The 27,801-nt window shown below is 42.1% G+C and overlaps 2 protein-coding genes across 3 annotated transcripts in view; one reads left to right on the forward strand and one right to left on the reverse strand.

The window, feature by feature from the left end:
- Window positions 1–27,801, reverse strand: part of Pard6g (par-6 family cell polarity regulator gamma) — a 1,244,350-nt gene that overhangs the window by 506,160 nt on the left and 710,389 nt on the right. The gene's annotated exons all lie outside the window — the stretch shown is intronic.
- The window catches only part of Atp9b (ATPase phospholipid transporting 9B (putative)), a 166,331-nt gene that overhangs the window by 28,413 nt on the left and 110,117 nt on the right, over window positions 1–27,801 (forward strand). For both annotated transcript variants that reach the window (XM_051202233.1, XM_051202234.1), the window contains exons 6-9: window positions 96–154; window positions 9,337–9,388; window positions 21,167–21,261; window positions 27,291–27,371. In XM_051202233.1, coding sequence (XP_051058190.1) covers window positions 96–154; window positions 9,337–9,388; window positions 21,167–21,261; window positions 27,291–27,371 — 287 coding nt within the window. The remainder of the gene's footprint in view (window positions 1–95; window positions 155–9,336; window positions 9,389–21,166; window positions 21,262–27,290; window positions 27,372–27,801) is intronic.

Raw genomic sequence — 27,801 nt, forward strand, 5'->3', positions numbered from 1 at the left:
TGGCCCTAGAACTATGTTAAAGTGTTACTTATCAAAATTTACTTTCTGGTGTTCTTTGTTTTCCTGAGTTGATTGTAATTTTTCTTTCTTTTAAGGTAAAGTGCAAGTTAAGAGTTCAGACATACAAGTTGGAGACCTCATCATAGTGGAAAAGGTTGCTGCATTTTTAATACATTTTAGATCTGTATGTACATCGGTCATTAACTTAAGCTTAATTGCAAGTAACTTCTATTTCAAAGGCACTGTTGAGATAGATATTTTAATTCTTAATGTGTGTTTGTAAGATTTGATATATTTTTACTAAATTTAAATATTTACATTTTCTGTCTATTTTGCTAAGGTGTATTTCATTGTCTTTAGGTAAAGCCTTTTTTTTTTTTTAATGTAAAACTTGTGTTAATTGTTTAATGTATCTCATTTGACCTCAGAATTATGTTTAAAATGTTAATAATTCTAAATCAGAACTTTGTCTAGATGGCTATATTAAACATAATTATTGGCTCTTATTCTTATGCTTTAAAATTTTAAAGAGAGAAAGCGAATGAAAGCTAAAGAGCACTAGAAAAATAGTTTAGGCCATGATGAGAGGAAGACACGTTCTAAAACAAAGCAAGTCAGGCCTGGAGAGAGTGCATGGGTGGCAGTGTGCAGGTTAGGCTTTCTCCTGGAGTGCTGTCCCTGTCTTCTCTGTGACATGGAAAGGCCTGTACACTGTGTGCATCTTTCTGTCAGGTCTTTCTTCCTGGTGTGTAGTCTCTGCCTTGTTCTGTGATGTGTGAGTTCTGTGCACACCACCTGGGTATGTGATATTAGTGCTGTGAATGTACCTTCTCTGGAAATCCTGACTCTGCCATCTATATTTTTGGGAACTTTCATGTTGGCTTTTAAAATTCTCTAGGGCAGATTCCCATTTGCCTTCCTCCAGAGCTGTCTGCGGTCTATGGCACTGGGCTGGCATCTTGGGCAGGCGGTACTTCTTCCCCATAGAAATGAACTTCCTGTACTTTATCTGTATACAGGTAACATGGTTTGATTTTACAAAATAGAGCCGTGCTTAGCATGCACAGGGTACTAAAACAAACATCTGTAGTATTTCATTGTATAGATTCTAGAAATTACTAGCCTATATCCATTTAGCTTTTGGAAAATTTCTACGTTATGTATGTATTTTTACTTATGCTGTCACAGTGTTGCAGCATGTAATCATCCTGGTATCTTGGCACACAGCTGTAGGGTAGATTCTGACACGCTTCGAGACTGTAAGCATACAGACTCCGTTAAGTGTTCCCTTCCTGTCATAGGCTAGATGTCTGCTGTGCTGACTAATACAGCTGATGGTGCTGGGTAGTGAACCAAGGGCCTCCTCTATGCCAAGAACCTTTTAGCCAAAAATGTTAGTGACTGCATAAAGTGTAGGCCTTGTAGGGAATTTTAAGCTGTTATTTGTTACGAGTACTTTTTCCTGCAGCCTGGAGCCATTGCCCAGTATGAGAAACATATTTACAGAATGACATCTCCCATCAGTTATTAGTAGAGTTGATATTTTTGAAGACAAATTATTTATAATATTTTTATGCCACACTTGAAATAAGGAAAAGCTTCATGCCTTTTGTTAAGTATTATACTTGGGACTGGGGATGTGTCACTTACATACAAGGCTTTGCTTAGCTTGACTCCTAGCACATGCATACAAACAACAACAACAGAACAACAGAAAGAGCAATTAAAAACAAAACAAAACAAAACAGTTTTAAGGCTTGGTCCATATAACAGTTTAAGTAAGGAGTGAAGTGAATTCACTTTACTGTTGATTTAAGTATTTTCCATATACTAATGGCCCAACAGTACATTTGCAATAGTGAATGTTTGAGAGCTGCTCATGAAATCTACTTCTTTACATGTAAGCTTTTAGGATGAAGTCATTAGCTTGGTGCTAGGGACCTTGTGCATGCTGGGCCTGGCTCTGCCGCTGGGCGCCCTTGTACTGGCCCTGTCCCTGGTGGTCTGGGCTGCTTGTATGATGGTATGGACAGCATGGCCACCCTTGAGACCGGTCCTCCAGCACATGAACTCAGACGCCTGATGGGCTTGCGGGGAGAACTACACGTTCTAACATTTCTAAGTTAGGCCCCGATGTTAAAGGGGTAACTTTTTAAAGAAGCCATTTGTAGGAGTTTACTGATTTTCTTTTTTCTAATCCCCGCCCCCAGGAAGTAATCCTTTCTTTAAAAAGTAAGCATTACATGATAGCAATTGTATAAACATGTGTAGAATATTGTAGCCTTTTGGATTATTATAGAGCTTCATATAAATGAGATAAAAACTCCTAAATTATTAGTGTAAACAACAAAAATGAAAAACAGAAAGCCATAGTTTTCTGCTGTCTCTACACATGTTCATCTCTTATACAGAGCTAGAGGCCTTCAGAGTCATACGCACGTATGTGACACACATGATGAGCCATCCCTGGCAAGCCAGGCTCTAGGAAGGAGCCTTGAAACAGACTCAGAGCAGGCAGGACTTAAGAGTGAGACTCTTGCCAGTCTAGCCGGGAGAACTAGCTTAGCAAAGAGCAACGATTGCTTTTTCCAGAAGCAAGGAGGAAAGTCACTCTTTCTCTTATTTTCTAAGGTAATACAATTTAATGAGAGTACAGAGTGTGTCACAGTGCCATGGCAGAAGGCATACAGTAGAAGCACTGTGGGATGCTCTAAGGAAGCAAAGGTGGATCCCTGACCAAGGCTCGGATGACACCTGTGAAGGAGGAGTGAGAAACTGGTCAGCAGGGACACTCATGAAGTGCTGACCTCTTTCCCTGGAAGGGACACTTATGAAGTGCTGACCTCTTTCCCTGGAAGGGACACTCATGAAGTGCTGACCTCTTTCCCTGGAAGTGCTGTAGACCCGGGCTGTGTAGACCCGGGCTGCGGGGAGGGGTCAGTAAGAAAGGGTGTGGTGGAGCCTCATGGCATTGACAAAAAGTCAGCTGCACTGATGGGAGCAGGGTGAAGCAAAATGTGTGGTTCATTAGGCGAGGTCTGTGGCGTTTGGGGCTGCTCTGTTGGTATCAAAGAAAACATCCAGTAGAATAATGCAAAGTAAAACTAGAACAACAGAGAAGTCGCATTAGTAATTTAGAACATTTGAAAAGGAAACATCCAGGCATAGATTCATTCCTTGGACCTTTAAAGAGGATTTGACATCAGTTTTATATAGTGACTGTCAGTTACCCTCACTTTATAAGGCCAGGATTATCATTGTACCATCACCACAGGGAAGACAGTTATAACAAAAAACTAGACAGGAAAATCTTGAGAAAACATTTACCAGTTGCTGTCAATAATATATAAAGTTCTAAGTCATATCCCAATAAAAAATGGTCACCAGAAGGATTTAAGTTTCCCTCTGTCATATCAGTTTTCCAGAAAAAAAAAAATCACACAACCATATTATTGGGTGCTAGAAAAGCATTTGACTAAGTCAGTACCCACTCTTGATGAGTGTAAGCCTGCAGGCTTGGTGATCAGGAGCCCCATCCAGGTAAGAAACAGAGCTGCTGGGTAAGTTAAGAATGGTAAAAACCCTGTAGAACATCATGTGTGACAGAGTTAGAAGGATGCCTCTTCTCTGAAAACAAGAGCATTGTTTTTACCACTCGTAACTTACCTAGCAGCTCTAGGATGCTAGGAAATGTAGGACTCTAAAAAGATCTACACAAGTTGTCTCAGTATATTCAGCAGGGTGGCAAGCCTTTAGGCCAGCACACAAAAGCTACATCCCCATTTCTGTAAGATAACAGACTGTGGAAACAAAAAATGTCCCTCCTGTGAAATTCAAGTGTTAAGTATGCTAAAATCTATAGTATAGTGATGAAAATAATCAAAGAAGACCTAAGGAAGTAGGTGTGTTCTCGGGGGATGACATTTCATATACCTTTGGTATTAAAAAAAAAAGGCCCTGTAAATTTGACACAGATCTTGTCAAAGACACAGGAAGCTTCCCTTCCTTCTTACATCCTCCCCTTCCCCCTTCTTCCTGCCCTGTCTCTTTTTTTCTCTTCTCCCCATCTTTTTCTCTCACTAATTAAAAAAAAAAAAAAAAAAAAAAAAAAAAAAGACACAGGTAGTCTTACTCCAAAGCCAGTTTATAAAGGCACAGTTTTGGTGACAGCTAAGGCAGTCTGGAAAAGGGAGGACAGAGTGGGAAGAATCTGGGTTCCTGTGCGGACGTCTGTTACAGAGCTCCCTTACCCAGCACAGTGAAAGTAGCAGAGATGACACAATGCAGTCGCTAATGGAACCTCAAGGAGAACCCAGAAATAGGCCACCCCATCTGCACCAGTCACTTCGGAAAAGGCACAAGAGCAATTAACAATAAAAAGGAAACTTTGAAAAGATTAAAGCATCCATAGGTTAAAAAGATGACCTTGGACTTAATAGAAATGTAAAACTTTTTGAGAACAAAAGCACAAGAGAAAATGTCTTGAACCTAGACATTTAAAACACAGATATTTTATAAACGTAGACCTTTAAAGTAAATCATAATTCATAGATTGTATATCAAAAGAATATCATACTACAAAAATCTGATAATTGCATCTTATTAAAATAAAAATAATTGTTTGGAAAGAACCATGATGAAACTATAGGCATCAATAATAATTGGAGAAGGATTGGAGGCAGTCATTGGAGGGGAAAGGAGTGTAGAAATGTAACGTATGTATATATGGTTCTCAGGTATGAAACCCTCAATAAAAATTAAAGTGAAGACTGTAGAAGGGTTAGCAGGATGGCTCAGCAGGTAAAGGCCATTGCTGACAAGCCTGGACACCTGAGTTTGATTCCTAGGGCCCACATTGTAGAAGATAATCTACTATAGCAAATTTAGAAGGTTAATAAGAGCATTAAAGAAGTAGAGAAAGCAGCTGTGAATCTGCATTGGTTGAAACTTTGGGGCACTATTGCAGGTTGCCCTCTATTGCAGGTTGCCCTGCTCATACCCCTCTACGCCCCTTGCAGGGGCGGGGACTGAGCGCCCACGCCTCCCCACTGCGGTCAGTGAGTGGTGGTGTGTACCAGGGTGTCTTCCAGTGATAGCCTGACCCCGACGCTTGTAGTCGGATGGGGACAAAGGCAGCAGAGGGGGTTGGTGACTCCTGAGCCGACCTCAGGCTTCGGGCAAGAAAAGCACAGGCATTGGGAGAAATTCAGGGGTCATCACCACAGCCTCATCCCAAAATTCCTCCAGAGAGGCAGTGTTAACCTTAAGGCCCCGGGTGGACAACACTGATTTTAATGCCCTCACCTGAGGCTGCTTAGAGGGTGAAGAAGTTCCCCATTCTCTTAATGGCAGGCAGGAGACCTAGACAAGAACAAAGTCTAAAACACACAAAGACAGACTCGAACAAATACAGCAAGCCTGTCAGACCTAAGTGTAGTAGATGTTCCTACCTGAAGCACCAGGGCTACCAGACAGACTCAAAGGAAAAGACAGAAAAGAAGGAGGGTCCCCCACGCTCACCCTCGTGAGGACCAAAGACAAGAAACACGCAGGGCAGGGGCCAACTCACCGAACAATCACACAATCACAGAAGAGGAGCTGCTGGAGTGAAGAGTAGCCCGAAAGGGTGCAGACAGGAAAAGGAAGTGTTCCCAGGTAGGATCCAACGCTGCACCACCAGCAACAAATCCAAAGGCGAGGGCATGGGATCCACAAGCCCCACCTTTAGGTCCAGGCATTGCAGGCTACCCAGCTTGGACACGCCTTGAGGGAGGGCGTGAGAAGACGCAGGTGCTGGGAGTCAGTGCAGAGAGAGCTTGCAGCAGGCTCCTTTAGTAAGGAAGTTAGGCCGCCTTTAAACCCCCTCCCAAGGCCCTCCTGGCTCAGGCGGCTGACTCTGCTACATGTCCTTTGCTCACTGGTATCTCTGGGGCAGGGGTCTCTGTCAGCAGTCTCTGGGCATTGAGGCAGGCTGGGTGACTTGTCTCAGGGAGGAAGTGCCTGCCAAGCGCATGCTCAGTTGGACTGGCCTGGGCACCAGGGCCAGGGCGACTACGGCTTGGGTAGGCTGGCCCTAGTATCTAATAAAGACTTGTTTGTGAAATTTGTAAAATCTAAATCCGAGCAGTAAAAGATTTTCTCCTTAGAAAATATGCAGAAGACCTAAGAAAACATTTACCAAGGAACTACAGATGAAAAATAGACATGAAAAAAATCTTTATTAGTAGTTATCAAGAATACATATAAATCAGAAGGGATGTTTTTAAAAAATGTTTTCACCATATATTGACCTTGCCAACAAGGATATGGTTTCCTTACATACCCCTTGAGAAGATCAGATGGTGTAGCTATTCTGGAAAATCACATGACAGTTTCTAAAGCAAAAAGTAAAACAAAATAAAAACAATCAAAAACCTAGAATAACTGTCTCATGATCCAACAGTTTGATTCCTATACCTTGGGGCTAGTACGATGGCTCAGCAGATAAAAGATGCTTGTTGCTAAGCTTGATAACTAGTGTTTGATCCCTGGGACCTACTTGGTGGAGGTCTGACTTCTACACGGGAACTGTGGCTCATGCACACACACTCACATAGATTCACACGTATAATAAATATAATTCCTGTATCTTACCACAAAGAAATAATGACTTTTGCTGACATAGTCCTCTACAGGAATGTTAATCTGCATTCAAGACAGGCAGAATCAGAAGCAGTTCAGGCACCTGAATGGGTGTCATGGATGTCTGGTCAGGGTTCTGTGTATGGGAGAAAATACAAGAGTTTGCCTTTGGAAAGTGACTAATCTGACATCCCATTCACAGTAGCATCCGCAGAACAAAAGGCTTAAAAGAGGTACAACACAAGAAGCTGCTGAACGTGTAACTTGGAAAGTTCTAAGTATGATTGAAACATGTTAAAGAAATATTAATTGGAAAACAGCATACTTGGATAGGTGGGTAGGTATGTTACTATTGTTGAGTTTGCAGTGCTTCTGAAGTTGACCTCTAGATCCATGCTACACCAACTTAAAATCCTTAGAAATCAACATTCTGCTGTCTACACTTTGTAGAATAGCCGAAACAATTTTGGGGGGAAATTTACACGTTGTGCACGTGTAAATTTACACATACTCACACTTCTCCATTTCAGATATAATACAAAGCTACAGTAGTCCATACAGTGAAGACGTAGTATTAGTGCAGTGATGAGACTCTTAGTGCGTGCGTGTGTGTGTGTGTGTGTGTGTGTGTGTGTGTGTGTGTGTGTGTGCGTGTGTGCGTGCGTGTGTGCGTGCGTGTGTGTGTGTGTGTGTGTGTGTGTGTGTGTGTGTGTGTGTGTGTGTGTTACCCAAGAAGAATGTTTGCTTTATTGGTCCCTGATAGGTTCAGAGGCCTGGGAATGTCCTTGAACAGGTGGCTGCCGAGCACTCTTCCCTCGATGGTTGATTAGGTTGCTTCTAATACTTCTGTGTCATTAGACATCGATTGTGCACACATGCACACCTGGGAGGAAAGGGGGTTTTAAGCATGAACATGTTTCCCCATGACTGTGGAAAGTGCTGTGTGTGGTGTACTCTGTGTTTGTACAATTGCCAACATTTTCAGTGTGCCTTTCTAATACACATGCTGTAGATGGAATTTTAACACGAGTTTCTCTGATGTCTAATGAATTGCTCACTTTTGTTATGGCCTGTATCTTTCTGTACTATTTGGGTAAGCCTCTGGGAAAATCTCTTGTGTCTTCTTCTAAGTGTCTCTTTCTCTGCTTGCAAGTTTCCAGGCCTTTGTCTTGAGGTCAGAGCCTCCTGATGTATATGCTGCAGGTGCCCTTTAGCTCCCTTCCTGGTGGGTACGCTGGAGTAGAATTCTCACTTTTAGGGAAATCCAATTTAGTAGTCTTTTAGACGTTTTCTTTTCAAACTAATTTAGTAGTAGTGGTTCTGGTGATGTAGTCACTCATTTGCCGTTTGACCCGCATCCACTGTCGGGGACTCTGTTGCCTTGCTTTGCGCATTTTAACCATGATTGAGGCAGTGTCTGTGTTCCTTCTCTGGGAAGGCCGGGTGCATCCCCACTCATCCCCCGCAAGTGTGGGCTTTCCTTAGGCCTATTTCTTGTAAGACTCATTTCCTGCTGCCCACAGAGCTAGTTTTCTCACGGACCTGGCGTTCCTCTGGGTCTGCCTTTTCTTGTTCTCCGTTGCCATAATCGGCAACTGTACTAGTTTAAAGCGCCCGGTCTCAGTCACTGTGGGTTAATGTTCTTTTCCTAGGTTACAGTTAACCCCTTGTGTGTCTTGCTCACTTCCTGCCCTTAGCATTTCCTCATGTACTTGAGGAAAATACTGCTGGCTCCTAAAGCTCTTAAACATTGTTTATTTCGGCTCCCCCTTTCCCTGCTGCGTCCCCTTCGGGTGGGTTACAGTGTGTCCATGTCGCATGTATTTTCCTCCTAATGGTTTGCTGGCTTTGGTTGTTTCTCTCATTTTCTTGTCAGATAATTATTACCTTTCATTTAGAAAATACTGTTGACTGTTCACTCTGATTTCTTCCCTGACCTGGGGTCTGTTTTAGCTCTTCCCAAGTCACCTTTTTTCTTAGTGTTAGAAAGGAACAGCTGTACCTCACAGCATGTATTTTCCAGCCTTACTCACTTCTTCATCTTTATTAATCAACTGGAGAGTAAGCCATTGCTTTGTGGCATATATGCAAATTTTCACTTCAGTCTCAAATATACATGTAAGATTATGTGAATTATCTTAATGGTATACTTTAGTTTTCTTTTTTCTTTCCTTTAACATTTCTAATTAATAGAATTATTAATAATAATTAAATGCATGAATGACTTATAAAATTTGAATATGGCAGTGTACCTTTAGTTACTTCCTATTCTGTCTAATAAAACAATAAATAGTTTGTGGGATTTTTCTGTATTTGCTTATCCTCAAGTTTGTTTGTTTACCCATGTTTATTATTTTATTGATGATGTGATTTTTGGTGTTGGACATGAAAATGGATAGCCACGGTCCATTTTCCAGGGCATTTTGGAGTGAGGAGTATGGAGTTCTTATGTGACAACACTACTGTGTGTTATGTATGGCTCAGGTGTGGAAATAATATTTAATCCTTTCTAAACAAAAAAGGTCTCAATGCCATATAGATGGCTGGCTTACTGTCGTTTAAAAAGCATGTTAATTAAGATATTATAAATAATAGCTATTTTAGTACAATTTTATTTTTAACATTTTAATTGTCTTTATTAACTATTTCTTCTTTGTAATAGTATTATTTTAATGTACATCTTCCAATAATAATGAGTATATTTCTTTTTTGCAGAACCAAAGAATTCCATCAGATATGGTATTTCTTAGAACTTCAGAGAAAGCAGGTAACTTTTAATGTTTTTTTTTTTTTTTTACATTGCTGCAGGTTTTTTGTTTTTTTGTTTTTTTGTTCGTTTGTGTTTGGACAGGGTATTACTGTTTATCTGTACCTGACCTGGAGAGCAAGCTGGCCTTGAACTCATAGAAGTCTTTTTGTCTCTGCCTTCCAGGTGCTAAGATTAAAGCCATAAACCACTGTACTTAGTTTGATTTCTTTGGTTTAAAAAGTAAAAACAAGTTTTCTGCCTATAAATCTTTTTATATTTTAAATTAATTTTCAAATGGCATTTACTTGTTGATATTTTAAAAATCTGACTTTGGTGTTTCATTTTAATTTTGAGAACCTAATTACTTCAATGACAGCATAACTCAAAATTTGATTGCTAGTTACAGTTTCAGTTTTACTTCACATTCTTATTTTCCTTTTTTTTTGGGGGGGTACATAGTAGTAATTGTGTTTACAGAAGAGAAGAGCATCTAGTTGTGGGTTCTTGCACTATAGTTATGGATACTTGCCATGACCAGTTCACGGTCTGTGTGTGTGGTAGCACACAGATTGCGGAAGTGTAATATCCCGTTAACTAGGCACTATCTCATAGTGGAAAGAACTGTGCATACTGGCATAGACATTTCAAGCCTAGGTGAGTGGCTGTGGGCTTCATGGGAAGAGCAGTATTTCTCATGTGACTAAGTAGAAAAGTCAGGGAATCTCTGTCAGTGTCTTCTTGGTCAGTTTCTAATGACTGACCTGGATGTGTGGGCACAGTTCCATTATTCCCTGGTTGAGGCCCGGGCTGAGGCAGCATATCAAAGGATGCCTATAGCCCCTTTCTGCCCTATACTTAGGGATTATACAACTCGCTGTCATTTTTTCCGTCTCTAGGTCCACCATGAATGCTATTTGTAAGTGTGAATACCCTTCAAAGGCCTGGTTGGGTTCAGAGTTCATTACTTATTTCCTCTGTGGGAAGCAGCACAGTTTAAAAGTCATACTTGAACTGTGTGGGCTTGTGCATGTGAGTGGCCAGAAGAGGGTGTCAGTCCATTGAAGCTGGAGTTAAAGGCAGCTGTGAGCCATCCCATGTGGGGGCCCGGACTGGAACTTACAGCCTCTCCAAGAACAAGATGGCTCTTAACTCTTGAGCCATCTGTCCAGCCCAAAGCAGTGTTCTTTAGACAAAGCGTGAGTCATGCTAAAGAGAAACCTGCCTGTAGCACTGCCCCGGGCTGTGGTTGCTCACCTTGTGGATGAGCTCCCGGCAAGGGGAAAGCTCGCTGCCCATGGTAGTCAAAGGGAGGTGATAGGTATCTTGTGTTACTTAATAGAGTGAGTTTTTATTTTCCCGACTGCTGTGGATCCTGGCCAGGTGCTCCTCAGATCATTAAGCACCAAGATTACAAGTTTGTTCCTCTATTGTGGCTCAAGACCCCTTCACTGTTATCTAACCCAGTTACTTACTACTACAAGTTGTATTACTGATTTTTATCAGGAGACATTTTCTTTCTAGAATGTTTCTGTTTTGAGAACACTGTTTAGCAATATTAGGACAATGTGCTCATTTGCAAAGCATTTCTGTCTATCAAGTGTGCTGTGGCCTTCTGTTGTAGCAGTCTCTCAGTAGGCTTCAGTCATGACTTGGCCCCTTTGGAGTAGCAGTGTTTCACAGTTCATACTGCCCAGCACTGTGGGAGACCATGAGGCCCATCTCCCTGAGAGGCTGACTTAGCTATGGGCATGTGCAGGAACGCAGACCTCTTGGTTATCGTCTGTAGCCCCTTCGTCTAGCTAGTTTTGCCTTCTAGTGTTTTCGTAAGGATTTTTGCCTCTTTAGTCATAAAGGATATACTTGCAATTATGGAGTGTGTTTGTGGGTTTTTTCTGTGATGCCTTTATTATCAGAATAGCACTGGCCTTAGTGTACATTGGGGGTATTCTGATCCATCTACATTTTGGAAGAATCTGTGAAGAATTTTTATTCTTTAAATGCTTCGTATAATTCACCCATGAAATGATGTGGGTCTGGCATTTGAGGGTCTTTGTTTTATTTTTTAATTTCTAATTACTTGTTAAAGGCCTACTTGCATTGTCTTTTTCTTCTTGAATCAGTTTTATAGTTTGTGTTGTTTTTCCAATTAGTCTCCTTTAGGTTTTCTAATTCATAGGCATGCTACAATTATTCCCTCATGATCTTCTAAAAACAGTTTCTATAACAATAGTAGTGATGGTCTCTCCTTTGTTCTTGGTTTTAATAATTTGAGTCTTCCTTTTGCTTTGTTACTCTGGCTAAAAGGTTGTCAATGTTATTGATCTGTTGGGAGAACTAACTTTGGATTTCAATGACTTTTTTTTTTTTTTTTTTTTTTTTTTTTAAGTTCTTATTTAATTTAATGGCACCTATCATTTTCTTCCTTTTGTTTGTTTGTTTTGGTTGAGGTTGATCCTGTGTCTGTAGCTTCTTAAGGGTAGAAAATTAGACTGTGGATTTTGGATCTTTTTTGACGTGGGTGTTTGCAATTATGAATTTCCACCTGCACTTTTTCTCATCACCCTCATAAGGTTCACACTGTTGTTCATTTCCATACTTCTTAATGTATTCCCTCACCCCTGTCTTTTCATCATTGATCCATTGTTTTGTGACTGATATGTTGTTTAGTTTCCACATTTGTGAATTTCCCAGATTTGCTTCTGCCGTGATTTCCAGGTCATTCTGCTATGGTCTCCTTCTGACTCACCCAAATTTGGATTACGCTCGTGTGTGTCTGTGTCTGTGAGTGTGCACTATGTGCTGTGCACACCAAGGAGTCTGCTCTGCTTGTGTGGTGTGTTAGCTCTAGGCATTGTGCATAGTCTTCTGTCTAATTACCACATCTATAGTTGACGGTGGACTGGTATAGTTGCAACTGTCTTTGCAAGATTGACAGCAAGTGTTTACCGCCCTATGGAATGACTGTCACCACCCCACGTGCTCTCTGCTCCTCTGTCCATTCTTTGCCTGCTTACGTGGCCCCCTAGTGCGTCTGCATCCCTGTGCATTCACTCTAGTGCAGCACTGCAGAGGAGATAACAGCTGCTGTTCTGTGACCCTCTCTCCCTGCCTGGCCGGGTCTCACCTCAAGAGCAGCTTTGCCAGGTGCTTTCCGTGGCTGCTACCCTAACCACCCATCAGTCAGTCTCGGGCAGACCCCTCCCTGAGCGTCACCGAGTGCGTAGACTGTCCACCCGTGCCTTCCGCTTGCCGAAGCCCATGCCTGAACCCGGGGAGCTCTGTCACAGCATCCCCAGAGGAGCTGCTTCCTCATGCGCCGCGCCCCGCCCTGCCCCGCCCCAGCCTCGCCTGTGAGCCCATGTCATTAGTTCTTGGGCGGCGTCTTAGCTACTTTCTGTTGCTGTGAAAGAGCACCATGGCCACAGCCACTTTGAGAAGAGGAGTGTGTGTGGGTTTGCAGTTCTTGAGAGCCAATGGTTTGTCATGGTTGGGGGCATGGCTGCAAACACAGGGCATGGTGGCTGTCGCTGAAACTGAGGGCTCTTACCTTGAACAGAACCAGGAAGCAAAGTCTGTGTGTGTGTGTGTGTGTGTGTGTGTGTGTGTCAGGGGTGAGGCAAGGGGCTTTGAAACCTGAAAGCTACCTCTAGGGACATATGTCTACAAGCAAGGCCACAGTTCCCGAACATCACTACCAACTAGGGACCGCGTGTTAGAATACATGGTATTTTCACTCAAGCTGCTGTAGGAGATGGCAGAAGCTTGTTCTTATTACCAGCCACATGATTTTCTTTTCCTCAGAGCTCTCTTGCAGGTGCACCTACTTAGGTGCTCCGTGTTGTTTTCTTGGGGGATGGTTTCATATCCCTTGAATAATCGTTGTCCACTGGTTACTCTTTGAACCTAATGGAAGAGCCGTGATTGATATCTTAAAGAATACCAGGAAATAGAATTTGATCAATCTCTGATTTTTTTTTCTTTTTCTTTTTTCGAGTCCTTAATCCATATATATATATATATAATAACTATTGAAAAGGTAATATTTTCATCTATCACTTATAACTAGTATTTTCATTATCAGTGTAGAGAAGTAGGTTTTCAGAGGGTGTATCCTATTGGTAATACCTGTTTTCTTATGACCTCTGTCTAATCGCATATGTAATATAACAGGTAACTGGCGGTTTGAATGAAAATGGCCCCATAGGCTCCTGTGTTAGAACGTTTGTTCTGCAGTTGGTAGGACTATTGGGGAGGGATGAGGAAGCTTGGTCTTGTTGAAGGAAGTGTGTCACTGGGAGTGGGCTTCTGAACTTGTGACAAGCCAGTGCTAATCCTAGTAAGGCTCTCTGAGAAATCAGATTGCTTTTTACTGTGTCTTCCTTTTACAGATGGATCAAATGGCTTCCAAATTTGTAACAATATTTTCTTCAGTCTGAATCCTTAGTTTCAGAAACCCTTGGGTAATTTTTGCTTTCTTATTTTAATTGTAAAACTTTGTCAAGATAACTATCAAAATACACCATATACCTTCAGCTAATCTTGTTTAAACACATGGTTGCCTATCACCTCCAGACCAGCCGCTTCCAACGCTTCCAACGCGAGGCCTTCTTCATTAACAACCACTCATTCCTTCTCCCCTTGCTTTTCCAGTGGCCTGGAGCTTGGAATTGTTCATCACTGGGTTTCTGCATAAGCACAGGTTCTACCCAGTTCAGCCCTCCTGGCCATCTTGTCTTCCTCTGGATTAGCCTTACTTGGGCAATTATATCTCATGCTGTCTTACAGCTCTTTTCCCTGGGGTGTGGAGGGGCATTTTATATGAAGGTCAGCAAAGTGCAGTTGTCCTTTGTGTGGTTTTAAGAAATTAGCTAAAGTTTCACTGTTGTCTCAGAAAATAAACCTTCAGGAGTTTTTGGTGTCATTTACTAACATTTTTTTTTTTTTTTGCCTTTCAATTTCTGTTTTTAAAAATTCATTTGTAGCATATCATTTTTTATAATGGAATTCTTACCTTTGGTCAGTGTAGGAATCCTAAGTGTAACAGCGTGGTTTAGAGCTGGACAATAGCATCCTGGAGCTTGTCAATACAGCACAGTAAGTCAATCCATGGCATTATATTGACTGGGTATTAATAAGAGTATTCTATTGAGCCAGGGCTGGATTGTTTAGAATGTAAATGGAGCTGTTGATGGATCCAGTGACTGATGACTTAAATTCCAATTCATCAATTGTTCCATCAGTTTCTTAATTCAGATCAAATATCTCCTGAGTGCACACAGATCTTTTAGTGGTATTAGCAGAAATGAATGCTTTAGAACTAATTTTCATCAATCTCTTATAAATGCCAATATCTTTTTCACATGTATCTAAGTGATAACGTTATAGCTTAAGTGTTTGGAACACAATGCAGAGCCTCAGCTGTCACTTGTTAGTGGGATGAGGATAGGTAAGTGACACTGTTCTTATCCACCTTATCTCTATAGAAAGATGTATCTTGCCACCAGTTTAAAAATTTCATGCAGTCATCAAGTCGTATGAATATTTAAAAATCAAGTTCAGTAGTCAAAGGTCTGACATTATAAACTCAAAGTCAATGTCGATTTTTCTTTTGTAGGACATACACTGTAGCCCATCTCTTTCAGAGCTGTTTGCAAGTTATCCAATGATGCTGCAGGATGACTTGTTAATGCCGTGACAGCCTCAGCTACCTCACAGGGTCCCTCAGTTTATCATCCCTTGATGTGGCTCCTTTAATGGGACATACACACTAGCTGATCTTAACTCGAGGTCCTTAAATCTGTCCTTTCCTATCAACTCTTGTCAATTATACAAAATAAAATCAAGTATTCATAGGAAGTCTGTAATAGGATGTAATCAGCCAGTTTAATTATTCAGTTTTACTGAGCTTTAGTATCAGTTATAGCTAGTACTTTCTATTTATAAAAAAAAAAAAAAAAAAAAAAAAAAAAAGACCGGCTTGGCCTTGGTAAGACAAGCCACTCTGGCTACACTTCATATTTCCTTGTAGCCCTTTCCTGTATCACATTAGTTACTCGGAACTAGTAATTTTCAGTCTCCTTAGGTCATTTACCTTTTAAATTTTACAAGTAGTGCATATGTACTTAACATGGCACATACCTTTTATCTTTGAAGGACTTAAATTGGCAGAGCTTATTGTGTTTTTAGTGTTTGATGTGTTGGTTTTGCTTTTTGCTAGAGATGGGAGATGTTTCTGAGCATCTCACCTGTTCCTATTTAAATTTGGGGGATGGTTATAGAAGTAGACAGGCAGAAACTAGAATCAAATCTATTGAAGTTTCATTTACCCTTTCATCAGAATACATATATTCTTCACATTTAAGATGGAAAAGAATCAATCCTGAATAAACGTTTAACTTTAGAGTTACCTGGTTTGCATCTTTACTGCTCTTTAGCATTTCTAATCAGCATGTGAAGGATGTTTTCCTTTTCATGATCCTTTTGACAGTGCACAGCAGTTTGTTTATTCAATTATGCATGCACATCTTCTAAAATGCATGCACTTAGGTAAAGATCCTTAACACAACGCCAACTGATAAAGCGAATAGTTGAAAAATCTTCTACAGCTCTTGGTCTGGCCAGGCTTCAGAGCAGATTTAGATCCCAGACTCTGAGAGTCAATTCACGATGATAATGCCTGCACTCACATAGCTGAAGGGATTCAAGAAAAAGTAGTGATGTGCTCATGGCTGTTGGCCACATTTGAGACATTAAGTTGCTGGCAGCTGTGGTTAACTGAAAATGCTTTAACTGAACAACAACAAAATGATCTTTATACAGAGTAGAAGCATGAGATACTCGCTAGCGTGGTACAGACATTGCTTCTTCTCTAGCAGTCAAGGAGAAACAAGGTGATCATAGGTGTGGGCTTTCATGACCTCTTCATTTCAGATGGTTGTGTAGAAAGGGTTATTAGATGCAGCGATGAGAAGATATAGTCTTATCTACTTTCATCTTTTCAGATTTGAGAAATAATAAAAGTAACAAACAATCAGTTAATGAGTTCATATAACATACATTCTTGACAGACTTGAGGAAATTTTTCCTATATGTTTTTCAGCATAATTTCAAAGATACTTTTCTCATTGTGTAGATGAAGAAAAAAAAAAAAAAAAAAAAAAAGAACAAAACCAAGGCTTCATAACGTAAATGTAAGCTTACATGACGCAACAGGTAGTGCATTGTCAGGGCTCCAGGGTGTCTGATTCTCCCTTCCGCATTGTGTTGCTCTGTGGGGATCCTGAAGCTGTGTTTGTGGGTCTATTGTGGTTAACCCTTCATTACAACTTGACAGAATTTAGATCACCTCAAAGACTGTGAGGGATGCCCCTGAGTGCACCTGTGAGGGCATTTCCAACAAGGTTGACCCTAAATGGCAGTGATATCTCACCCACTACCCCCAAAGGGAAAAAGGAAGTTCAAGTCATATCTAGCATCAACGCTTCTCTCTCCCTGCTTGTCCTTGGTCATATGACCAGTTGTCTTCTGCCGTACCGTCTTGCTGCTGTAATGATTTGCTGTCCTTAGGGCATGAGACCAGATAGCCACGCATTAAATTTGACGAAACCGTGAGTCAGCGTATGTCTTGCTCCCTGTAATTGTGATAGGTGTTGTTCACAGCAATGAGAACAATAACCAACATATGGTTACTCTTCTGTGTTGTAGCTTGCTGAAAGTATCTAAATCTTCATGTGACTAGATTCTAGGAGCATCCTCAGCATGGGATCTTGTGGAAACCGAGTGTCACCTAAAGCTGCCAAGTGTAAATTGTCGCTGGTTGAAACCTAAAGTAAGGCTTCTGGGTTTTGCTCAAGAGAAGCCTTGTGCTCATCTCAAAGGTTCAGTTGTATATCTTTGGAGAGAAATTGTTTCAGTATTTTTGAGACATTTTTCCTACCAAGAATAGACCGAGTCCGTGGCAGCTGAGATCTACTGTAGACCCCTGTAGCCAGGAGTTAAGCAACTCTCAAGGCGCCTGCAGCTCCCAGGTTAAGACAAAGGCCCCAACTAGGAGGAACTGGCCTATGCTTTCCCCAGACCCAAGTTTCAGATGCCCTGTTGAAGTAGACTTGAGATAGACACTTGACCAACTTTTTGCTGCTCGCTCCTAGTCATATCTAGGAGCCGCTCAGGCTCACAGCTCTGTCACCCCAGTGAGGCTCAGCAGGGTGAAGGGGATCTGTGAAGGCGCTGCTATCCCAAGTGTCCTAGTGCTCTGAAGACACAATGACTGTAGCAACTCTTTTCCAGGGAAGAATCTAATTGGGACTTGCTTACAGTTCATTCAGAGCTTTATGGAGTTTATTGTTGTCATGCTGGGGAGCGTGGTGGCAGTCAGGCAGACATGGTGCTAGAGAAGTCTACTTGGTGCTTGAGAGGTCTACATTCAGATCCACAGCCAGCAGGAAGAGAGAGAGAGAGAGAGACTGGAACATTTAACCCCGAAGCCCACCCCCAGTGACACACTTCCTCCAACAAGGCCACCCCTCCTGATCTCTGTCAAGTAGCACTGTTCCCTACAGACCATTCTGATTCAAACAACCATACTAAGTACACTGTGGGGTCACTTGAAGAGCAAGTGTTCTGCAGGCCCAGAGCATCTGCTCAGAGGGAGAAACAGATACTGAGGATGAGGCGTCTGTACTTTTCCTGAAGACTGGAGGCCTGGCAAAGTTCATGCCTAACAGGCGTAGTGTTGGGAAAGCTGGAAGCTTTGTAGCCAGCTTTTAAAAGGTGGCAGCATGTATAGAAACTCCTCAAGTAGTTCCTGGGTCAGTCTCAGGGCTGAGAAGCTGTGTTTGTGCTAGGCTCTTAGGAGCCTTGAGAAGGGACTGCAACACACTGCAAAAAGGAGTCTCCAGAAACAAGCGTCCTTCAGCAGAGCCAACACCTTTCTGGCTCAGGGACACCGAACATGCAAGATATTTTAAGATTATATAAAATGACAATGATGGCATTCTATAAAACTTAAGTGCGGTAGCTCATTCCTCTTCTCCCCCGTACTCAAGCTCCTTGTCTTGAAACATTGTAAGTAAAGAAGGAAAAGCCACTTAGGGTGATACCTCAGGGCCAGTGGAATCCTAGGGACAGAAATCTCTACTTGGGTTTTATCGCAGCTGCAAGTGAACAGGAGAGGTAGACCTTACTAGCTGTGTCCTCCATTGCTGCAGCACTGGGCATTGACTACCGGGTTCAGCCTAGGGCAGAACAGAGGCTACTCCAGTGCCTCTGCACCAAAGGATGACATGTTTGCTTGTAAGATGGGCTTAGCACACCGGTGAATGGTATCGGTAGAGTATAGACCCACACCTTCAGTAGATGCTCTAGTTAGGGAGAGGTAGATGGAGCCTTAAGATGAACAGTGACTTTGTCGCCATGCTGAGAACAGGTGCCAGGAGGAAGAGGGATCAGCAGTGTTCCTTCCTGGGGGAGTGAGGGGCAGGGTTGGGGAGAGGTGGATGGAAGGACTTCTAATTGACTTCCAGTCGTTTACAAGGTACATAACCTTTTCATATTGCAGTATAACATACATGGGCATAGCGAGTTTGTAAGTGACTTAAAAACATTTGCTATGATTAAAGTATGAATTTAATGATTCCTTGCTTTGCTTTTTGTGGTGTTGGGTGTAAGGAGTATGGTTTTTCCTCCCGCAGCTGGTCTTGTCCCGCCGCCACGCCAACCCCAATTAACACACTGAGACTCTGTATTTGATATAATGTCGTTGGCCCGGTACTAGTTTCTTATCGGCTAGCTCTGTCTTAAGTATTAATCCATTTCTGCTGATCTATGTATTTCCATGTGGTCTCCTCTTACCCTCGGAGATCCGCCTGGCGTCTAGCTTTCTACAGACTCTCCATTTTGACTCTTCTTTCCTACTTCCTCTTTCCTCCTTGTCTCCTGGTCCCATCTATCTTGCTTTCCTATTGGCCAACAGTGCTTTATTCATTAACCAGTATGAGAAACATATTTACAGAATGACACCTCCCATCAGTTGGGGATTGAATCAAAGGCCTTGTACCTACCTAACAAGTGCAGTGTGAGTAGTTCCAGCCCTGAATTTGTTATATTTTATGTACTTCTTTTATTGCTTCAGAATTGCTTTATCACAAGCTTATCGTAATTTGTTCTTTAAATTGTGTGATGCACATATGATTTCCAAATGAATGTTGTAGGGATGATCAGGAAGGTTCTAGCATCTGTGCTATTTATTCCGCTAGTCCTTTCTTCCCTATATAGGTATATTTCACATAGCTGTGTTTGTACATGTGTGTAACCATGCATATGTATAGATATACATACAGGTATGCTTATGCATAGAGCACAGAAACACAAGTATGAATAGATAACAAATATCTGTGGATGCACAAGACTGCATTGAATGCATATAAAAGATACGTGCACACAGAAAGCTACAAAAGGATGCAAACATGCACACTTGTAGTTATGTAACAGCACACAGATATGGACATGCAGATAATATACAGTACCCTATTTTCCTCTCTCCCTTTACTGCCACGCCACTTTATGTCAGTGCTTGTCAGCCCCCCCCCAAGCAAGCAGTTACTACTGCAATGATATCCCACTTTACAAACAATGATTGCATGTGCATTGCCCTGTTTTAGTTTCCCCCCTGGACAGGGTGTCCTGTAGCCTAAACTGTCCTCAAACTTTGTGTGTAGCTGAGGATACCATTGAATTCCAGATCCTCTTGTCTCTACCTCCCAAGTACAGACATTGCAAGTGTGTGCCCCCAAGCCTCAGACAAGTCTCTCTCTCTCTCCCCCCCACCCACCCCCTCCTCTTAGCCCCCTCTTCCCCCGCCCCACCCCTGTGTGTATGGTTATGTGTGTACCATATTTTCCCACTGAACAATGTGTCCTACAGATGATCTCATCACGCTGAGCACTTTGCTCTTGTCCTCCTTTAATTGCTGCCTCTGCTGTTTTATTCCACTGGGTCTCTAATAATCCCTGTGTCAGCCTTTCGTTATTGTAAACAGTGACAGCGAATGTTCTGTGTGTATCATTTAGCGCATTTGTGTTTGCTTTTTTTTTTTTTTTTTTTTTTTTCTTCCCTAGGATCAATTCTGAGAGAAGGGATTATGAGTATGGTCTGGGGTAATTAGATTGCTGTGATTCAAATTTTTCCCCTTCTGAAATTTGATGGGCTTGTTATTATGCAATAGCACTTACCTGGGTATTAGCATTTTGCTGTGCTTGTATTACTGAACATTTATGTTGGTCAATTAACATTTTATTACCAACGTAATGTCAGGCTCTGAGATATTTTTGTATGTATCTTATTATCTTGTCATCATCAAAACATAGATTAAAACTAGAAATGATCTAGATAACTTTCTGAAATAAAGTAGTAGTTGACACTAAAGCTTAACAGGCATGGGCAAGGGTTGTAGCTCAATGGTAGGCACTTGTCTAGCATGCTCAAGGCCATGGGTTTGAGCCACAGCACCATGCAGAACACACATAGACATTTCACATCCACCACCAGCACTACCACTACAACAAAAGCAAAGGCACCAAACGGGACACAAATGATTGAAAAATAGATCGATTTATTCCCTGAGCCAAGTGACACCGTATGAAATGAGGGCTTTTGAAGCTGTTTGTTCTTGGGATTACTTAGATGGTCATTTTCTGGGTCCCACTGTGCCTAAATCTGCTTTGAAAACACTATAGCTCAGGAGAGCACTTCTTTAATGCAGTTCCAGATGCTGATGTTTTCTCCTCTACCTCCAAGGTTCATGTTTTATCCGCACGGACCAGCTAGATGGTGAGACCGACTGGAAGCTGAAGGTGGCCGTGAGCTGTACACAACGGCTACCCGCCCTAGGGGTGAGCACTAATGGGCACTGTACTCTCCTCTCTCTCCTCCCCTCCCTCTCTTCCTTCCTGCCCCATTCATTCCCTCTGTCTTTAGCAGTGGCTTCTTGGTGCTAAGGAAGTTCCTGTGTCCTTTCATTTTCCCCAAGGTCATCAAAGGTGATGTGGTTTCTTAGTACGTAGCCTGTTTTAGGTCATTTTGCATGTGCTATTGACTTGATACTTAGACTGTCTATGTTTTTATTTATTACAAGCTTCTTAGTTAAGTCATCTGTAAAACTCAGGCCTTGGGGTGACAGGCAGGTGAGTCTGCTGATGAGGACTGGCTGCTCACTTAATCAGGGTAAGGTATTCTGGGAGAATAGAACAGCCTTGACTTAGCCTGGTCTTTGAGTTAAGTCTTGCCTGCAGCTTTTCCTTCTGAGGACAGGAGACTTTGATCTCCTGGACATGGGTGCTGCTGTCCTTCATGTGGAGGGAAGTGTTATACCCCCCACACACCCAGGAAACCTGGGAGGAGGGATAGAGGAGGGTCATAGATGTTTGTGGATTCAGTGACTTCTCAATTGGCTCTCCTGCATGTCAGAGGCTCTTCTGTAAGTTTACCTGTTACTTCCCTCCCTCCCACCTTTTTTCCTCCCTCCCTACTTCAAAACAAACTACAGTTGTAACAGCTGATGCTTGTTTTTTTGTTAGTTTTTATGTAGTGCAAATCTGGGCACAAGACACTTTGTCTTACATAATTTGCTGGCCTTTTGTGGACAGAAGAAAGCTTGAGATGCGGTATTGTCAGGAGGAGAAGCACTTCTGGAGGGAGGGCTGGCTGCATTACTGTGCCCTTTATGACCTCCCAGACAGCAGGTTCTTCCTCCACTGTGTGGCGGACTCAGGGTTAAATGTGCTTCAGATGGCCGAGACTTGGGCAAATTTTGCTTTTGGGGGTATTTTAGTGTTTCCTATATTTAAGGTAGTTTCTAAGCTCAGGTTCATTTCTTCAGTGTTTTATATCTTTACATCTTTGCCAAAACCAACTGGACCCTAACCAGACTTCCTTACTCCTTCCCATGGGGAGGAGCGCAGGGTTTCTAGCTGGGTCTCCTCTAGTAGCATGCAGGGTGCCATCCAGGACCATGAAGCTTCTCGTTGGCCACCAGCTCAATTCTTCCATGCTTGATGACATAAGCTTGGTATCAGAATGTAGAGAGTAAGCATAGCCTGTGATGATTAAGCCTGTGTTTGATCCCCAGCACCCATATAAAAAGACAGGCGTGCACTAAAATCCATGTTTCAGACAGAGGTGAACAAAGAGACAGCTACTGAGGACCAGCATTAAATCTTGACCTCTGTCCTCACCCCATCCTGTTCAATTGAAGACATGTAATGAGATACCATCCTCACTCTTCAGTCGGGGCCAGGGGATGCATTCTACTTTCTGTGTGGCTATAGTACTGTTATTCATGGGTGCTCTTGATCAGGTTGAAGATGTTTTTCCTAGTCTAGTTTGCTCAGAGTCTTGGTAACTGTTTGTGAGGGGGCGTAGTGTAGAAACTGCTGACATGACTACCCTATGATATAGTTAAATTTTTATTGTAGATACGAGAGAGAGAACAGCAGCAGACTGGACGTGGCCAGGGCTAGAGAAAGGGAAGAGCTGCAGAGAAGAGGGGAGATGACAGATGGTGAGGTAGCAAGAGAGGACAGGCCATAGCAAGAATGTCAGAGTGGGAACAGCCTGGTTAGGAGGAGGATGAGCAGCTCCCGAGGGAAGCCAGGCTGGAGGGTAAGGAGGAGGTGGGAAGGTCACCTGTGGTTCTGAGGGGGCCTGGTCGTCAGCATGGCTTTGATATGCAGCCCTAAGTAGCCATATAACCTTTGTGCCAGAGGAAATTCCTTTTTGCAAAAGGGAGGTGGTCCGCAAGTTCCTGAGAGATGCTGACTTTTATATCATCTCCAGAAATCTCCCCATAGTGGGGTTGTAGCTGGTTTCTGAATAGTTGGATAGCCCGGGACCTCACAGTAACATGGGTCCTCCACATTTCCAGAGGCATTTCTGTGTCTTTGGAGATGTTGCCTGCTTTTATACTGGCTTTGTTTTTGTGCCAACCTCAAGATGGGATAAATTCCACTCTGCTGCCTTATAATAGTGTGTGGAGTCTTTGCCTCTTGTGTTTTTGAAATAGTCATCATAGGTAGGTGCTGCTGGTTTTTATGTGTGGAGTTTCACCTCTGAAACTCTCTGGAAAAGGTTTAACTATGAACTGAGTTTCTTTAGTAGCTATAGAGCTGATTGGATCTTTTCATCAGTTCATGGTACTTAACATGGTACTTAATTCTGCAGCTAGGCATTTCATCATCTCTGTTCGTTTTTGGATATCTCACTTATTTGAAAAATTTTGTACTTGTCACGCGGTCACACTTAACTGCTTTTTGCATGTCTACTGTTTTTGTTTTGTTTTAATACCTGTATTATAAAAGTTAGAGTTAATGTCTGAAATTTTTTTCTTCAGGGCTTCTTTTCTCTTATTCTTGGTTCAAAAACCTGCAGAGCTATTTTTAGAGTGGCTCCCTTTGTGCTGTAATGCTGGCTGAGTCCCACTGCTAGGACTTGCTTCTTCTGGGGCCTACTAAGCTCTTCAGCTGCTCTCCCTCTTAAGTCCTGATGTCTTCTGAGCTCCCAATTTCTAAGGAAGGTGCATCTGGAGGTTCACATGGCGCCTGGCCAGATTGTTTGTGCCTCCTGTGTTGAGTGTTAGTTAGTGAGGGCAGCGGCCTCCTACAGTTGTGTCTTTCCATCTCCTTCCCAGCACCTGCAAGTACCCTCAACACTTCTCTGGGCCAGAGCCTGCCTCCCCTGCTTGACATGACAGAGCCTGTCCTGTGAATTTGAGCTCCCTGACAAAGGGCACATAGTGTACGTCTGTCCTTCGGGTTCTTGTATCCCTGTCTGAACACGCTGCTTTCCGATTTATTCCATTTTTACAGTTTTCACTGAAAAAGCAGGTCTCAGTTAACACTGCTTAGAGAATTCATTAATTTTGGATGAAGAAGCCAACCACACAGTGGAATCTGTCAGCCTCCTGTGTGCTGTGGAGTGAAGGCCAAACAGCTCCTTTCCACCTTCTCGTTTCTTTCCTTTCTTTCTCGTTCTCAGGCCATTTCCACGCTCGCCCTCCTTTTCAGGGATTCACATTTTTCCTTCAGTTTATTTTTTTATGTTGCAAAATAAAGTTGTGCTGTCATCTTAAATGTAGGACAACTGTCTTCTTCTCCTTCATACTTTGTTAAAAAGAATAGACCTGGGCAAGTGAGATGGCTAGCAAGGGTGTTTGTCACCAAACCTGCTAACCTGGCCGCAATCCTGTGTAGTCTGCATGGTGGAAAGGGAACCAATTCCTTCCTGAAAGTTCTCTGACCTCTCCAGTGTGCTGTGGCCTGTGTATCCTGGCATACACACAGTAAAGAGATAGAAGAAGGAAAAAAACTAAAGGCATTTCCACTTGGAAGGGACTTGTAAGCCTGGTGGGGTGAATGTTGCTCCTTCTTGGTTACACATAAGCCCTTGTGTTCTTTCCTTCCTAGTGTGTCTGAAGGAAAGTAAAGAGGATGTTTATCACCATTCTAAGGGGGTGATGACTCCACTCTCTTTCTCTTCCCCCTGAACATCTTCAAGAACCCTGGTGTGCACTGCCAGTAGGTAGCTCAGGAGTGCCCACACTAAGTGGTAATTTTAGGATAATTTTTTTTTTTTTTTTTTTTTTGCTAAGAGTAACAGAAAACAAAATGCAGGATAAAAACCCTGTTAGAAAGAATTTGGAAGAAAATGGAAACTTAGCTAAACAAGAATACGTTGTTCCAGCAGTGAAGAGGGCCAGTGTGGAGGTCGCGGGCAGTAGAGGAGAGTTATTATCAAACTTAGAGGTTAGAACTTGTGCTCCAAGTCAGGTCTTGCCCCTTGGCCTTTATAACCAATTAAAAGAGCCAAGTTAAAAGTGGAAAGCAAAAAAGGTTTATTCAATGTGGCCACATTGGGCAGAGGAATGGGGTTCCCAAGGAACCCCATCATTGGGATTCTGACATGAGATCTAAGTTTCAATAGAGGGCCAAGGACACACACGTCTAAGCAGTTGTAGTGAAGGTACAGTCTAGCCTACCACTCTTGACCTATGATTGTCCCAGTTTTGGTGGGTCTCACCCTATAAGGTGGTCTGACAAGGAGATAAAACTGAAGTCTTTTCTAGGAGACAGGTCCCCCCTCTGGCTGACACCCTTTTTTTTCTCCCACGGGGAGATTCCTGGGGAAAATCCCATTTCTTTGGTGTCTGATTGTTTCTGTACTCTGATCGTCAGGTCTAAAAATACAAGTATCTCTTTAGAATGGCTTCTTCTCTCCCAGGCCCTTTCAGGGGTGGAGGTAGAGGAAGGGAGAAGTAGATATTATGGATCTAGAGAAATGTGGTCGTAGAGGAGAATGCAGGTGGAGGGGAGGGTAGAGTTGAAGGAAGGATGAATTGAAGGATGGATGGACGTTCAGGAGGTAGATGTAGAGAATGCAGATGTGCGGGGGAGTTCACGGCATACTTGGAGGTCATGGGAGTGCTGTATATCTTGATTGTGATGGTGTGTCTATATCATATATATATATATATATATATATACACACACACACATATATATGGGTGTGTCTATATCAAATAATTTAGTTTTATATTTTAATTATGTGTGGTATATATACATATATATATATATATATATGTATATATATGTGCTGGTAAAATAAAAATATTCAGTATACAATTTTCTGTCTAACCTTGAATCACTTTTATCACCATAGGAAGTCATGTTTCATTATATTTAATATTTGGAAGATCTTTTCATTTTTATTATGGAAAATATGTTAATTATGTTTAAAGTAGTGTGGTAAATATTTCATATAATGCAATACTTGAAGAGATACATTTCATATAATGCTACTTTCAAATTGTATGCCTCATATGGTTTAATAGGAACTCTGAGTAATTATTTTGAAATAATCCTATAATTAATGAAGACATTTTAATTTTATATGCGGTGGTAAACTAATAATATTCCCTAGAAAAGAACTGGCCTTCCTCCCCACAGACCATCATAAAGCTAGACACATAGAAAAGAAAGCTCTGGTTCCGTTGTGGCCAGGCACTTCAGTTTGTGATGGCTTCATAGTTTACAATGCCATAGCCGTTCCTTGCTTCAGCTCCTTTTTCCGTGAGTGGTGGATTTGAAGATGACACTTTGTGTCACATCACCAGGACTGCCCTCCCAGCTCCTGACAGTGTGGTGTAGGGTAGGCAAACCTGCTTGTGCTAGAGCCTTTGCTTTTCTTTAGTGTGGTCAGAGCATGGAGCTTGGGGATCCCGTGACCACGTCTGCTCTGCTGCTCTGCTGACCCAGATGTGGCTTCCACTTGCCTTTGCACTGTCTGCAGAGCTCTTTCTAGACACTGTAGACATTTGGAAAACATGCTTCTGGCTTTTGTGATCAAGCAAATTTATTAACAACCATGAGGCCCAAGAATTTTCAATAAATCATGACTTGCTGATTTATTTCAAAAGATCCATATAGCAGTAAACAATACCATTTACATTTAATTAGTTTTATTGAACAAGAAGCAATTTTATTTGTAATGAAACACATGTTATGATTAAGGATGTATTTTAATGACCTTTAAGTAATGCAAACAAATGTTGCCCTTGACCTAATAGCAGAGTCTTTCCTACATTATTGAAAACTTGAGAATGATTTTTAAATTATCATGAAACGCTTCCAATGACACTCTCATTATGATGCCATTATTCAGTCATTTGATGTCTAATATACTAAATGAAACACACGCTTGTAAATGTTCATGTGCATGTGGAAATGAGGGCTGTTGCTAGCTAGCTTGTTCTTTAAGTCCCTGTGTCTAAAGGTGGTGTGTGGCATGGAAGTGTCACGTGTTGCCATTTGCTGCGACCATGTGTGTTCAGTCATAAGATTGATGTTCATTTTTATTTTTTGTGTTCCAGGACCTATTTTCTATCAGTGCCTATGTTTATGCTCAGAAGCCACAACTGGATATTCATAGTTTTGAAGGAACATTTACCAGGGTAAGTTAAATATTTGGTTAATATAAAGATATTGAGCATCTGTGTAAGTTAAGGTAGTGGACCTTTGTTTAGAGAGACTAACTCAGTCTAGAGTAGATTCACACTGAAGCTCTGAGGTATGGAGCAAGAGCTGTACACTGTGTCAAGCTCTAGTGATCCGCACCCAGGTGACAGTTGTGTCTGTGGAGTACAGCGCCGTCTCCTTGGTTTGTAGCACATGCACTGCTGATAAGATCCGGTTCCCACAGGGCAGGAGTCAGAAAAACAGTACGGTGCAGAGGGTTTAATCTTGGCTTCGGGTAATAGTTGATGACGTGTGGGCCCAGCACTTCTAGTTTCTTATTTCCTGGGAGGATAAAAACATGTTTACATGCAAGTGTCTGCATTTATGCTGTCCTTCACTTGTGTGTGCTCTGTCCCACATGCTTGC

This window comes from Phodopus roborovskii, unplaced genomic scaffold, assembly GCF_943737965.1.
Source record: "Phodopus roborovskii unplaced genomic scaffold, PHOROB, whole genome shotgun sequence".
In the NCBI taxonomy this organism is placed as follows: domain Eukaryota; kingdom Metazoa; phylum Chordata; class Mammalia; order Rodentia; family Cricetidae; genus Phodopus; species Phodopus roborovskii.